The following is a 15,400-nucleotide window of genomic DNA, read 5'->3' as shown; positions in this document are numbered from 1 at the left end:
GCTGCCGGCCCCGCAGCCACAGGCCGCCCCTCCGCCGGCGGCGCAGCCCCAGGTGCAGGCCGAGCAGCAGCAGCAGATGTACAGCTACTGAGGCGCCGGGCGGAGGACTTGCAAGAGACCTCAGATGGGCTTCCTTGTGTGTTGTTGAGATTGGTTTGCTGGATACCAAACAGAAAAAAGAATCATCCGTTGCGATGTAAGTAAGGTTGATTAGCTTTTGCAGGCTTGTCTCCAAATCCCCCAGCAACCATCATGGTCTCCCAGTTTGGCTACAGCAGGTGGCCGTAGACCCAGGCAGGTTGCAGGCACTGCCTTAGCCGGACTGCTGGTTGGGCTGTGGCCACGCCTCCAGCCTTCCCCGGCAAAAGTGGGTCTGGTGGACGCTGCTCCAGAAAGCCACACTTCAAGAGAAGCAGGACCCCAGGAGGCAAGTTATTGGGAGCGTAAGGGGTTTGTCTTATTTTTCCTCTGGAACTCAGTTACTGTATCAAAACGTGGACAGTTCCACGTGTGGCAACAGGCTGCAGTGACATGCAGCTTTCTCCTTGCTCCTGGATATTTTTTGCAAGTGAGCAAGTAGAAGTTCAAGTAACACTGAGTCTCCACTTTGAAATCTGAGTTGAGCCGAATTTGTTTCACAACTTTGGGCTGAAACCATGTATGAGAAGATGGCTGTGAGAGCACAGAGCCCCTCTGGCTTCAGGTTCATCCCAGGCCAGGGGTCATGAGGTCGCTGACGCAGGCATAAAGGCCTCTTCGTAATTTAATTGATTTTTAGGATCATTTTTTCTTTTTTCACTTTATTTCAAGCATATATTATGTATTCAAAACTCAGTTGTGGCCATGTTTTTTTGTTTTTTATTTTAACATGCAAAAGTCATTTGCACTGTAGGACGGTTGGTCCATGTCCAGTCTACACAGCTGCCCCGATGCAAAGAGGCACACAGCTGTGGGCAACAAGAAAGCCTCGTGCTCCCGTGCTGGTGGCACCTTTGGGAATGACTTCCCTGCCACCACATGTATTTATCATGACGGTGGCTCAGCCAAAACCCCCCGAACTGAAGAACAGGGAAGAAATTCATGTGTTTTCTTCTGTTTAAACTTTAATTCCAAAGGTTGATGTGGTTCAAGATCAGTTTTCTATACAAACGTGGAGTAGGCTTGGAAAGCATAGGTTGTGATACCGCTGTTTCCTGCCAGGCAGTAAGGAAAGCGGAGGTTAGTTCCGCCCTGGAGCCACGAACGCGCCCATGAGCGTGCTGAGGAGCGACCGGATCTGCTTCCCGGGACACGCCCTTCGTCCGTGCGCCCGTCCCAGGTGGCGGGCGAGGCTGAGGCCCACCAGCAGCCCGCCCTCCTGCCTCCGCCAGAGAAACAGAACCAAGTTTGATTTTTACTCTCCTAATGTTTTTAACGCTGTCCAAAATGAAATGATAAATTTGCCTTATCTGTCCTTGCTCACTCTGCCCCAGACCCTGTATGATTTGGGAGATCCTCTTGAAGGAAGACTGAATAGGAGTCGGCAGGCGCTAGGTGATATTGCCGGTGAGGCAGAGGACGATGTGCTACGCAAAATGAATTTTCTCAGCACTTCGCTTTGTTCCGCGTGGCGAGATTCCGAGGCCAGGGCTGGAGTTTGTTTTGTGCAATACACGCCTTCACGACCTGGGGAGACTCCTCCCCCAGAGGCCGTGGAAGGGCCCGTAGAGTCCCCCTCCTCCACACAGCTCATGCATACACTCCCAGCTCTCGCCTCGGATGGTTGAAGTAATTGTGGGAGATTGTTTGACTTTTTAATTTATGATAGTTATTTTTATGTTATTTATGTATATAATTACCTGCGTTTTACATAATAGTTTCATCAAAGGAATTTGGGTGAGGGGTGATAGATTTTCTAAAATATTGTCTCCATTCTCCAAATGTAAGGGGTCCAGGTGCCCACGGAATTGCCCAGAATGCCAGGGTTCCTAAGTATCACCAACACACTGACAATTTCTTTTTGCATTTGCAGAATATAAAGGGCAAATGACCAAGTAAAGAAAACAAAACAGACATGATCAAACGTCTGCTAGCGTTTCCCTTTTACTCCTCTTCCTTGTGAAGCAAAGGCCTTTTAAATCACAGTTTTATTTTTTTAAAGAAGTTGTGTCTGTGCCTAGAGTAAGAATGCACCAGATGTTCTTGAAGAGCCTAACGTAGGTTGTGTGGCCTGGTGTCCTACCACTGTTCATTTAAATAACGGACGAATAATAATACTTCTTATTATAATAAGTGAGAACTCCACATAAAAGTGAGGTGGAGTCCTGAGTTTCCCGTGGATGGATTTGGTCTTCATAGGGCTGCTGTCTGTGGCAGAATGGGTTCAGGTGTCTTAAGACAGTTGCTCTCTGAGTGCATGTGGAAGAAGCTGGGGAGCTAGAACCCCAAGTTCTGCGCAGCCCCCAGTCATTGACTGTAGATTGTTCTGCACCTGTATCGCTGTTCACTGGCAGGAATGTTTCATTTTTTAACTGATCCCAGTTGCATGGCTGTAGCCATCAAAGAAAACTGGCTCCAGCCTTTGTGGCCACCAGGCTCTGTGAATCCATCTCGGTTGTTCTAAATTAATAAATCATGAGAATTTATTTGGGAGCCTCTGGATTTGTAATGTGTCATTCTGGGCCACAAGGTGGCGCGAACCTTGGGGAGTTGGACCCCAATTCTGCCTCCTGAGTTCTGAGCCCGGCGGCAGGAAGGGACTGAGCCTCTGGATCGGCCGTCCCCGGGACCTGTTCTCTGCAGGCACCACCTCTGTCCCACAGGAAACCGCTTTGGAGAATCCGGGCGTGGGAGGCAGTGTCACGGACTGCACACATGTTTCCCGAGCTACACGTGTGTTTCCCCAGCTACACACGTGTTTTCCAAGCTACTGTGTCCAAAGGTGTAAGGCTCCTGCTTCCTACCTGGAGGTGCTGTCGGGACGTTGCCATAGGTTTTGAAGTTCATTAAGACTGTTTGGAGAAGTTAGTGTATTTTATGTCCCATCAGTTTGTTTAATGAAAAATAAAAGGTGCTGTGACCTGTGTTTTTCAATCGCTGGCCCTCTCTCAAATCCCTGTTACAAGTAGTGGACGCATCCTATCTAATAAAGAGGGAATATGCAAATTGACTGTAACTCCGCCAAAAAGATGGCGGCGCCCACAGCGGAGGCAGGGGTTTCTGTAACACAAATGGCTGCATGCACAGTGGAGGCCGAGTTCCCATAACGAGCCTTAATGAGCAATCAGCAGAGACCTGAGGCTGCGTCCCCCCTCCTCCCATGGGGCTTGACAGGGGACCTCAAGGCGTGCCCCCCTGCCCCAGTGCTGGGCCAGGGGAACTCAGGCTGCTCCCCGGGCCGGGGGACCTCAGGCCACGCCCACTGCCCAGCAGGGCTTGGCGGGGGACCTGAGGCTGCGCCCCCCGTCCCAGTGGGGTTTGACGAGGGACCTCAGGCTGTGTCCCCCACCTGGCAGGCTTGACAGGGGACCTCAAGGTGCGTGCCCCGGACCAGGCTGGGGTACCTCAAGCCGCCCCCCTCCCCTAGTGCTGGGCCAGGGGACCTGAGGCTGTGCCCCCCCGCCCGGCGGGGCTTGGCAAGGGTGGGATCAGCCAGGTCTGGATCTAGCCCAATGTGGGGGTGCCGGCCGGGTCTCAGTCTCACGCTATTTTGAGGCGCACGTGGGTGGGCGGGGACTTAACTCCGGGTCCCATGGTGTGCCCCAGACTCTGACAGGAGGAAGATTTTCATATACATTTTACTAATTTTCTTTCATCTCTGACACTTCTATTATAGAGAAAGGGCAAATAGCAATATTAAAATATTTCCTCTAATTAATCCCCTTTTAATGCCCAAGGCCACTAGTTTGATATATTTGGAGAACAGTTGTTTTCCTGCTGCCGAAGACAGTTTGATTTCTCTGCAGCCTGGAACCTGTAGAACATTTGGATTACTTGAAATGTTCTGTGAGGTCTCAGAGGCTTTCCCAGGAGTTAAAAAAGGTCAACAAAGAAGGTGCAGGTAGCATTTCTTGCAAAGCTTAGATTAGCGAACAGACACAAAAAAGATGAGGAGCCAGAGAGGGGAAAACTTCATCCAGGCATTTTTGGGGGGCTGCTGGTCTGGAACAATCCCTCATCTGTCAAATATTGATTTATATATCCTGCTCTGGCTGGAGTGATTCATTGTTTAGAGCGTCAACCTGCACATCACACATCAATGTTTCTCTCTTTCTCCCCCCTTCCTCCCTCCCTTCCATTCTCTCTGAAAATCAATGGAAAGAATATCCTTGGAGCAGGATTAACAATTATGTATCGCGATTGGAGGGATGGTCATTGTAAAGTTATGCACTACCTGACATGTCATCCAGTCTTCTAAGGATTTGAACTCGGAAATGTCCTACACACTTGAATCATATGTTTGATATATAGGGTAGCAATTCATCGGCCAGTGAAGGGTTCATTCTTTTAACAGTCAGCAAATTCTGAGCACCTTCTTGTTTGCACCAGGCCTGCCGGTCCTGCTCATGGTCGACCTTTCAGAGCATCCCTGGCAGTGGCGGTGGCAGGTGCTGTTCGTCACTCTCGGTTCATCCATACCCTGTGCTTCTTGGTGAAGTCAGATTACCACGTGGTGCTTGGCTCCACTAACAGCCGTGGGACATACTCACCAGCCATCATGGCTCAGTGGTTGCACGTCAACCTATGAACCAGGAGGTCACGGTTCGATTTCTGATCAGGCCACATGCCTGGGTGGCAGGCTCGATCGCCACTGTGGGGCATGCAGGAGGCAGATGATCAATGATTCTCTCTCGTCATTGATGTTTCTATGATGTTCCCTCTCCCTCTCTGAAATCGGTAAAAAAAAGATTTAAAAAAACCCAAACACAACAACAAACAGATGCTGGCAGAAAGGGGGAGATGGCTGGACCACTGGCTGCCTCCTCCTCAATTTTGTGGTTTTTTAAAAAATATATTTTATTGATTTTTTACAGAGAGGAAGGAAGAGGGATAGAGAGTTAGAAACATCGATGAGAGAAACATCAATCAGCTGCCTCTTGCACATCCCCCTTGCACACCCCCTACTGGGGATGTGCCTGCAACCAAGGTACATGCCCTTGACCGGAATCGAACCTGGGACCCTTGAGTCCTCAGGCCGACGCTCTATCCACTGAGCCAAGCCAGTCAGGGCTCCTCCTCAGTTTTTATGTCTTGCTTGAGTGCCTCAGCATCAAGGGGTCCTTGCTTTCAGTGGCAGGGCCGGATGATCATACTTGGGTGGTGATGCAGTCAGCGCAGTTACTAGACATGGCCCTGAGCTGCCTGGACAGAGCTGGCTGGACCTGCCCTCCCACCTGCGCCCTGCTCCCCACAGAGCTGAGGCTCCCCCTCCTGGGCCCCACCATCCCAGGTGCAGGCGCCGGCACTCCACACCCACACTGCTTTAGAGCCGCACAGCCCGCTCTCTCCCCATTGACAGGTCTGCTTCCCGCCGTTGCTCCAAAAAAAAGGGTGAGTCCCCCAGGGGCAGGTGCCCCTCCAATGGGGCCTGGACCCGCCTGTGCCTTCACAGAAAGCCTGGCCCAGCACACTTCCCCAGGGAGAGGGAGGATGGAGGACCTGGGATTTCGCTGGACTCGGCCTGTTCCACGCAGGGGGACCCAGATCCTCAGGAAGGCCAGTGCATCGTCCCCTTGCGTGACAGCTGGAGCGTGGCCTGAGCCAGCGTTTCACCCACAAAGGTAGGGCCTCTGGGAGGTGGTCAGGCCGTGAGGGCGGCGTTGGAATGGATCATTGTTCTCTGAAAGAGACCCCAGAGAGCCCCAGCCCTCCCCCCATGAGGGGACAGCAGGAAGGCACATCTGTGAACCAGGAGTGGGCCCTCGCCAGACACCAAATCTGCCAGCACCTTGATCTTGGACTTCCAGCCTCCAGAGCCGTGAGAGGTACATTTCTGGGGTTTTTACATGCTACCCAGTCGGTGGTATTCTGTGTGTGTGTGTGTGTGTGTGTGTGTGTGTTAAATGCTGTACAAGTTCACCACTTGTGGTTTGTGTATCATCACCGTCAGTATACTAAGTATGTTGTTTTTTTAAGATTGGCTTTTTAAAAACTATATGTTTTCATTGATTTCAGAGAGGAAGGGAGAGGGGGAGAGAGAGAGAGAAACATCAATGATGAGAGGAAATAATAGACCGGCTGCCCTCTGCACGCCCCCTCCTGGGGATGGAGAAGATTGGCTGTTTTTCACTGTGCATCACACCCTTGAGAGCTACCCGCGTGGTTTGTTCCCTTTTGTTGCTGAGTCTGTTGTGTGGGTGTACACAGTTCCTTCAGCCCGTCCCCCACTGAAGGACTTTCCGAGTTGTTTCCAGTTTGGGCCTCTGAAGATAAAAGGTGCTGTGAACACTGGTGTGCTCATAGCTGTGCGTGCACACGTTTGCATTTCTGTCGGATGACGCCCAGGAGTGCGATGGCCAGACTGTAAGGTGGGTGCGTAGACTCACCTGGGGAACGGCTGTGGGACTGCCTGTGAGCCGGCGCCACATCGTTTCACGTGTGGCTGTTAGCCGGGGAACCAGTGTTCTAGGTGCAGAGGCGATAAGAACCACGTGTGCTGTATCCTAAGAGCAAAACCTAAAATCTGAGACCGTGGTTTTGGGAAATGAGAAGGGTTTGCCCAGCCCAGGTGCCTTGTGGAAAGGAAAGACTCCGCCCTTTTACTTGAGCCTGTGGGAAGGTGTGTCCCCTAACATATTCCCTTGACTGCCAAAGCTTTGAAACATTAAAAAACACCGGAACTTATTATATCCAGTTGGAATTATCACGTGAAATTTCTATGTCTTCACAGACTTTCAGAAACCCGGACTTCCATGTGGATCCCCCCATACATCCTCGTCTTTCCTACACAGCTCTCCAGGACCTCCCTGTGCCGGCCTGTGAGAGACTCCTGATGGTGAAAATAAAAGAACCGCGGACCCAGCTGGTGTGGCTCAGGGGTTGGACACTGACCCATGTACCAGGAGGTTGCCAGTTTGATTCCCAGTCAGGCACATCCTGGGTTTCAGGCTCAATCCCCAGTGGGGAAGTGAGCAGGAGGTGGCCATTCCGTGATGTTTCTCTCTCATTGATGTTTCTCTCTCAGCGGTGTTTCTATCTCTCTCTTCCTCTCCCTGTCTCTCTCTAAAATCAATACAAACATTTTTTAAAAAGAACAGTGGGAATTTCCCCAAAATACCATAGTGGGAAAAATTACCCAGGCCTCGTGTCTTAGAATCACGGTGTCCCTAGCAAAGATCTTGTTTGGTACTTGGTCATCTTTCTGGTCGGTTGGACAGTGATTTTTCCAGTTCCTTAGAATGTGAGAGCTGAACTGTGAGTGGCTAGATTTTCAGCTCTTAGACACATCTTAAAAGCAGCAGTAAAAATATGTAACTGAGACAAATCATACTTCAATGAACAGCACGCCAGTTAGATTCAGAAGAACAGTAGCTCTGGCAGGGCCTGTACCTGCATTAGCTCCCAGATGGCATCACTCATTGTGGGATGAGGGGGTTCCCAACACCCCGGGTGCAATTGGACCATCACAAAGCTTGGTCTTCATGAATCAGCCATGTCCTGTGTGTGGAGTCGAGTCTCTTTTCTTGTGTTGAAAACAGTGTGAGAACTTTTAGAGAAATTGTGGACTTTGCCCTTTTTTTTTTTTTTTAACTAGAGGCCTATACTTTTTCCTTTTTCACTTAAAAGGCAACAACAAAAACAGTAAATGACTTTACGGGCTCCCAACTGACTGTGTCATCTGTGGCTCCACAGGGAGCTCTGGCTATAATTACCCCCCACCCCCCACCTGCCTTCAAGTGGGGTCAGAGCCGGGATGATTTAACCCATTATTCACCAGCCACAGTCAGACTTCTGACTCTGCGGGGCTTGAGCACCTCGAGGCCGCAGGGCAAATGGCTGGGAGAACGTCCACTCGGGCTCCGGTGACTCAGCTGAGTGAGGCGCCCCTTTCTTCAGCTCAGGACCAACTCCAGCTCCATAGCCTTCGGCTGTGACTCGGTGCCTTTACTCCAAACCAGGAACAGAAACAGCGTGTGCCTTCCCCAGACCTGATTGATTTTGTTACTAGTGCGGCGAGTGGAAGAGATTTTCCACCATCACACGGCCATCAAAGGGTCCCCGTCCAGGAACACCGCCACGTAAGATGATGGAGGATATACCTTCCTGTTCTGCACGTGCTAAAAAATAAATAAAAAGATGAAGAAGAGCCAATGATAGCCTTCCGTCTAACCACCTTTCACTTTGTAAACCCACGCGCTGAGTCTGGCCCAGCCCTGGTCCTTCAGCACCTTCTCCAGATACTTCCTCCGCGGTGTCAACCTTCGAGGGCTCCCCAAATGGGCTGCAGACCCGAGGTCCGGGATCGCTGTGCACATTCCAGCGAAGGGTCCGCGTGTGACTGAAGTCCCGTGACTTAGAAACTCCAAAATCACCTCACCTCGCATTGTGCCTTGGGTACGTAGAGATTTTCTAGAATGTGTTGACTGTCGTACTGTCTTCGGGGATAAAGTTCCCAGAACGTCACTGGGATGACGGCCTTTTAAAACTCCGTGCTTTCCCGGGATGGAAAAAATAACGATGTGTCTAAATCCCTCTCCTGTGACCTGAGGAAGGAACACGTGTGTCTAACCGTGCGGCGGCCTGTGTCTATCACAGGAACAAAGGGTGGCTCCTGGGACAGTGCATGATGCCCCCCCAGGTCCTGCACAAGGGACATTGCCTGAAACAGAGCCCTTGGATGCTTCCGAACAGCGAGCACAGCGAGGGGGGGGCGCCTGCTGCTCCCTGCGGGCTCTGTTCTTAACGCGCATCAACACCATGCCTGTCTGTGTGCGGTCCACTCCGTCTCTTGTTCTTGTGCAAAAACAGGGCCACTCTGTGGTTTCATTTTCTATCTCAGCATATAATAAACTTTGAACTTAATTTCTGTAATGATCAGTTTTTCAGAGGAATGTAAAATGTTAACCTATCCGGCATCCAAAAGCATCAAGTCTGAGTGATTCTACAACTTTAAGTACTGAGCTGATCTTGGACCTGTCACATGCTGCACATTTTTCTTAGTCTTTTAAGGTTCTTTCATTTTTATTATTGTTATTTTTTGTTAATCCTCACCTGAGGACATTTTTTCTATTGCTTTTCAGAGAGAGGGTAGAAGGGAAGCGAGGACATTTTTTCCATTGCTTTTCAGAGAGAGGATAGAAGGGAAGGAGAAAAGGGGAGAGAAAGAGAGAGAGAGAAACATCAATGTGAGACACATTGATTGGTTGCCTCCCACATGGGCCCATCAGGGGCGGGTTGTGAACCCACAACCCAGGTATGTGCCTTTGACCAGGAATCAAACCCTTTGGTGCACCAGCAGACACTCTAACCATTGAGCAGCACCAGCCAGGGCTTTTCTGGTTCTTCAGAAGAGCGTGTGCCAGCAGTGACCAATCCCGTCATTACAGTCCCATCATCACTAGACAGTAAGTGACACCTTCGGGATCCCACAATCTTCCATGTGTGCTTTCCGTTTCTCTTCCTGTTGAGCTGCTGTGAATACAGGGCTCCAGGAGACGGACTGTAAATACTGCTACGTTAATCATCCGTCTTCCACGTTGGGGCGGCCTTGCAAATAGCAACATCGCCTCTATCCCACGGCCCAGCTGAAGGAGCCTTTTATAATCTGCAAGGACGCGCCCTCAGGGTCGGGCCAGGGACACACCCTCGGGACAAGGTTGCGGCTTGCCCTTCTTGCCCAGGAATGCTTTCCAAAAATATAAGTTTTTGATCTTGTGAAACAATAGATTCCAGAAGGCAGTAAGTCAATTACCTTTTTTTTTTCTTCTTGTAACGAATGAAATATTCTTGCATTATCGTTTTTTCTGTGGTCGGATTCAATGAGGACATTAAAAGCCCAATGTTTTGAAGGTTTTTGAATCATAGTCAATGCTATAAACCGGTCCTTCCTTTGGAATCTGAAGTTAGGTGATGGCTCTGTGCATGGATATCGGACGTACGGCTGTTCCAGACAGGTTGGCAGATAGTTACTCAATCTTTGTAGTTTAGTCTTTAATAACTTCTATTAGAGTTGAACTGAATTGACAAGACTGTGACGCCAACATCGTCGTGTCATTATGCAATGAACTCTCATACTAAGGACTTTACCGCTGACGTCAAGTGGGCTCGGAGTCCGGGCAGATGCCCTCTCCTGCTGCGTGCATAGCTCGCTGTCCTCCCAGCTGCCCCTGTGACAACAGGTTCTGCAAGGTGCTAGAAGGGCTTTTTCAAATTATTCTATTTTGATGTACAAAGCAAAGAGTTGAGCGCAGATGGGAGGAATTTAATAATTAATAATTATTCTATTCTATTCTTTTAAGGTTTAGAATGTGCATTACTCATTGTAGGATAGGGGAAATGGAAGTTCAGAAATTGAAGGTTTTAGAAAGGTTTAGAATTTTTTAAAGAGAATGGCGTATTTTCTTATGGTTATTGTTTCGCATTTGTTTAAAGAAATAGATTTTTTTTTCTTTAGCAATCTAACGTGTGTACTTTTGGATAACCTCCCAATGAATAGCTTCATCCTAGATTAAAAGTTCCTTGGCACCTTTATGCTATGGAAGTTCTTTTTCTGGATATAGGGATGAGGAAAGGCATTTACCAAAAAATCTAAGGTGCCTTTACAGGCATTTGTCTTTCACATCTTATAGCTTTGGGTGATTATGGGTCACAGACTTCTTTTGTATTGACAAATTTGGGGCAGTCTCAGATTACGTAAGGAATCAGGGTGATATGGGGCTCTCGGGGTACAGTAGCAAGAAAAGAATTTAGCACTATTCTGAAGCATCAACTTAGAAACCTCCCTCATTTTATACTGATGTGGGAGGCTTGTGGCCCTTTCCAGGCCAGCCGAGGGGAGCAGTTGGGGGCAACAAGGCAGGTAGGCAGGTGAGTGATTAGGTGCCAGCGGTCCAGGATTGTGAGAGGGATCCCGGATTAGAGAGGGTGCAGGCTGGGCTGAGGGACCCCCCATGCATGAATTTCGTGCACCAGGCCTCTAGTAAACTATAAGGTGCTTGGTGCCAAATATCTCTATTGCATCAGAAAGAATCAGAATGTCCTTGATTTCTTCATTTCTAAATGGGAAGAATGCAGGTGTGGCACATTTTAAGATCAGGCAGGACATGGCTTGACTCTCATGACCTATCATAAAATCCACCCAATTCTGCTTTCCAAGTGGGGGCCTGTGCACAGGAAGCTTCTTCCATAGAAAACATCAGTAATTAAGAAAATATTTTCTTCTATGCAGCCCTGTCTCATATGCATAATCTCACACATTCTCTCTCCCCTCCTCGCCCCACCCCCAATCTCACACACACCTCAACTTCAAGATTTTCAGTTAGCAATTTCAGAATAGTTTTTTATCTTTAATATTCATTTAATTTGTCTTTGCAAATAAATGTTTAACATTAGTAAGTAGATACTTGCTGATTATTATTGCGATTTTGTATTTAAATTGCAGGGTTTATTTATTTATTTATTTACTTTCTTAATTGCAGTTTTTATTGCAATTTTATTTTATTTAAATTCCTCCCATCTGTGCTCAACTCTTTGCTTTGCACATGGGCTTCATTGTTATTGACTTTTATCTCTTACAGATTTCCAGGGAATATGAATTCTATTAAGAATCTTTCATTAAGCCATACTTACCTCTGAGTTTATGTTTAATTGTAGGGCATGTACTATCAGTATGGCAGCAAATACTTTGCCAGTAAGAGTTTGCTTTGGAGCCGGGCCAGAAAGCATGCCAAGTTAGTTCCTTGTACTTTTCCTATAAGCACAGATCACTAGGGAGATTTTAGACTTAAAAATATGTCATTTTATAACTATGTAGTAGTCTACTCTGAAAGGGCAAGAATAAGTCAAAATTTATAATTTGGTTAATTAAAGTCTACGTAGCCAAGGAAAGAAAAACAGATGAATCCCTAGAAAAGTTGAAGAATTCATCTTTTTTTTAAAAAAAATTAACTCAATATTTTGAATTTCCTTGTAATGAGGCGTTTTGTTTTGTGTTTATGTTGTTTTCATTTGTTGGCACATGGCCTGTGATTTGATGCTGGACAGTTCAGCATAGAAAAATGGAAGGTTTTCATAACAATCACAATTTCTCTCTCTTCCTTCCTCTGACCTTGTGCCCAGCCACGGTGTGGGGGCACTCCATTCTCCCATGCATTTGAGTTGCCGGGGAGAGGCCCTGGCGGCTGGTACTGCCCACCCTGGCAGGCCGCCCCTCATCAGTGCTGGGTAGGGCATAGGAAGCCAGCTCCGCAGGGCCACGCTCTCACCCCTGACCACTGTCCTGGAAGCCCGGGCCCATTTGGGCTGTAGGCTCAAATATTTCACACTTTTAATAAGCAATACTACCACACATGTTACAGTGTCTGCTTGCAGAGGCTTTTGATTTGTTTTGCAAACTGAAGAGTTAAAATCCTGAGTAAAAACAACAACATATTGTTTTAATGTTTCCACTGATTTATTTGTTAGCCTCACGAGCTGCCCAGTGTGCCCGGGTCCGGGTAAATGTCTCCCCTCTGAGGTGCACGGCCTTCCCGCCGTCATGGTTTCTGCGATAACAGGTAAGAGACACAGATGAGAAGACGGACAGAGATCCTGGAGGTGGGCTTTAGCCAGGGAACATCGGTAGTAACCCTGTAAAACATGTGTGTGCCAGGTGCTGAGTACTTAACTACAACATGAGTCTTTTACTGACATGAAGAAAAGCACACGGGTAGTTTTATGTAATAGATCCAAAAGAACCTCCGGCAGGCGGACAGAATCCCCTGGCCCCACAGGCAGGCGTGTCTCCTTGGACTCTGCGCCTGGAGCAGCAGGCCCAGGGGACTGCGCCCACGTGCCCGGCTCCTCGGGGACTGCCCTGTCAATATTTACCCAGTTCGGTGCGCTCCCTCCTTCTCACGCACGCACCTCTGCCTGTTCTGCACGCTGTGGAGCTGTACGCAGGTACCAGCTAGCTGCAGAAAAAAATCATTTCCACTGAAAGTGCAAGTCTTTTTTCATGATCAAATATACAAAAGGGACATATGTAATACTTTCAACAATGAAGATTTCATTTTCAAAAAAGTGAAAGTCTTTAAAAATTGATCTAAAGATGTGGAGAAAGGGAAGCTTTTTAAAAAGTCATTCAATGTTTAATTCATTTAAATGTTAATGTTAGTTTACTCAATTTAAATGTTAACTTTAAATTATTAGTTTATAACAATTTATCAATATTGGTTTGTAAATTATAACAAAGTACCACACTAATAATGTTAATAATAGGGAAAACTGTGGCGGGGCTGAAGGGCCTGGGAGAGGAGGGGTCTATGGAAGTTCTGTCCCTTCTGTGTAATTTTTCTGGAAGCCTAAAACAGCTCTAAAAAATGCAGTCTTTAATTTTGTTAAAAACAATTATATGTATATGTATATATTATTTATATGTAATATGTATATATGTATATGAATATATATAAAATATATACTACATATAATTAAATCTGTATATATTTATATAAAATAATTGTCTTTAAACAAAGTTAATATATGTATGTGTATTTGTGTATGTATATATGTGTATTAATATGTATGTATATATTTATGTATGTGTGTATTTGTATATATGTATATGTGTGTGCTCATTGTGTATTTGTATATGTGTGTATGTGTGTACTTATGTATGTGTGCATAGTGTGTTTTCATGTACACATGTATGTATGTGTTTGTATGTATGTGTATATATGTATACATAGGTGTTCGTGTGTGTCTGTGTAGAGATATACAGCAAGCACTGGGGGGAGATTGAAATGGTTGAGCTTCCTTAGAGAGCTGTTTGTCAGTATCTTGTAAAGTTAGCATACCTCTTCCCCACAGTTTAGCCCTTCTGCTTCTAGGGTGCCTTACGGCAGATGCACCCACCGGGTGAGGGATGAGGGTGTGAGAAGATGGGGTGCATTGCTGCCTTCCCTCCGTTTTCTTTCTTACAGTTTCCACTTTCATCGCCATGACACACGTGCAGTGTGAACAAAGGGCGTGGGGCACAGCTGGTGGCCCGCTCTGGGGGCATCTGGTGCAGCTGAGCGGGGGCCTCTGCTTCGTGCACATGCGCACACAATGTAAAGCCAAGCGCGTTAGCCTGAGGAGGGGGGCGATCTGAGGATCAAGTTTCATAGAAATGAATTCATTTTTCCTTATTCTACAGCCACACCTTTGATGTTTTCCTGCTTCCCACTAGGTCAGTCTTATATTTGAGCCATATTCTTTAATAATAAATGTTGACTTTGTCTTCAACACATGAAAAACGAGTGTTTAAATAATAGATCGTTTGTTTAAGCTTTAAATTACAGATGCAATGAGTAGTCACAAAGCAGAGATGTGTTTGAAAATAATGTAAAGATTACATTAATTAAAGTCGCTTTCATCTGAGTCCCTCCAGCTCGGGAACGGTGCGCTCCATAAGCAAGCACAGGGGAGGTCGCCTGGCCCACCTGGGACGCGGCAGGTGACTTCCCACACGCACCTTCCAGAACTCCGATGGGGAGTCAGGCTAAGGCTCTTGCTATAAACACGAAAACCCAGGCTTCTGCAGAACCTATTTTATTAGTTCCATGTGTAACTTCGACCCACTGCTCCATAACTTTAAAATGATATGTGACTATGGAAAAGTGAATATGTTTTACTGACCTTGGAAATTAATAGTAAAAAAACCCCAAGAAATCATGATAATCTCACTGTTGCTTATGGAGGGAAGTAACTGATCAGTTGGGGAGGCAGTTGGCATTTTAAGAAACTGTAATTAAACTTTGAACAATATATCTCACTTTTTGTTCTTAGAATGGCCTAGACCAGGGGTGGGCAACCCCTGGCACGCGTGCCAAACATGGCACGCCAGTAACTTTTGCTGGCACGCGAAACACTCTCTTACAATCTTCCATTTACAATTTTTTTCTTAATATCGACTTTTTTATTTTTCAGATAAATTCAGTGTAGGTGCATCTTAGATAAATAAATAATTTTACATAATGTATACATTAAAAAATAATAGACATGGATTGATGAGAGAGGGGAAGAGCAATTTCTATGCCTCTGCCTTAACTCTCCATGCCTTCCTAGATCCGACCAGTGTTTTGGTTTCATTCACATATGCTTATGAATCTTTGTTCTCAGTGATGAATTTTGTTAAGTCTCATAAGAGGAGTAGCCTGATGGATGAAAGTAGTAGCTCGTGCATATCTCTGAAGGGCACGAAATATAAACCTGATATAAAATCTCTGTCATCAGTGATGCAGCA

General features: G+C 46.9%; 1 protein-coding gene across 1 annotated transcript in view; it reads left to right on the top strand.

Moving 5' to 3' along the window:
- PRDM15 (PR domain 15) overlaps positions 1–3,072 on the top strand; it is a 52,498-nt gene extending 49,426 nt beyond the window's left edge. Inside the window, exon 25 of the mRNA XM_015568864.1 lies at positions 5–3,072. Within this exon, the coding sequence (XP_015424350.1) occupies positions 5–91 (87 nt within the window). The 3' untranslated portion in view covers positions 92–3,072. The remainder of the gene's footprint in view (positions 1–4) is intronic.
- The last annotated feature ends 12,328 nt before the right edge of the window (positions 3,073–15,400 follow it).

The sequence above is a fragment of the Myotis davidii genome, unplaced genomic scaffold (genome assembly GCF_000327345.1).
Source record: "Myotis davidii unplaced genomic scaffold, ASM32734v1 scaffold512, whole genome shotgun sequence".
Lineage (NCBI taxonomy): Eukaryota > Metazoa > Chordata > Mammalia > Chiroptera > Vespertilionidae > Myotis > Myotis davidii.
Note: the sequence above shows the minus strand (reverse complement) of the source record. Positions and strands in the feature narration are given on the sequence as shown.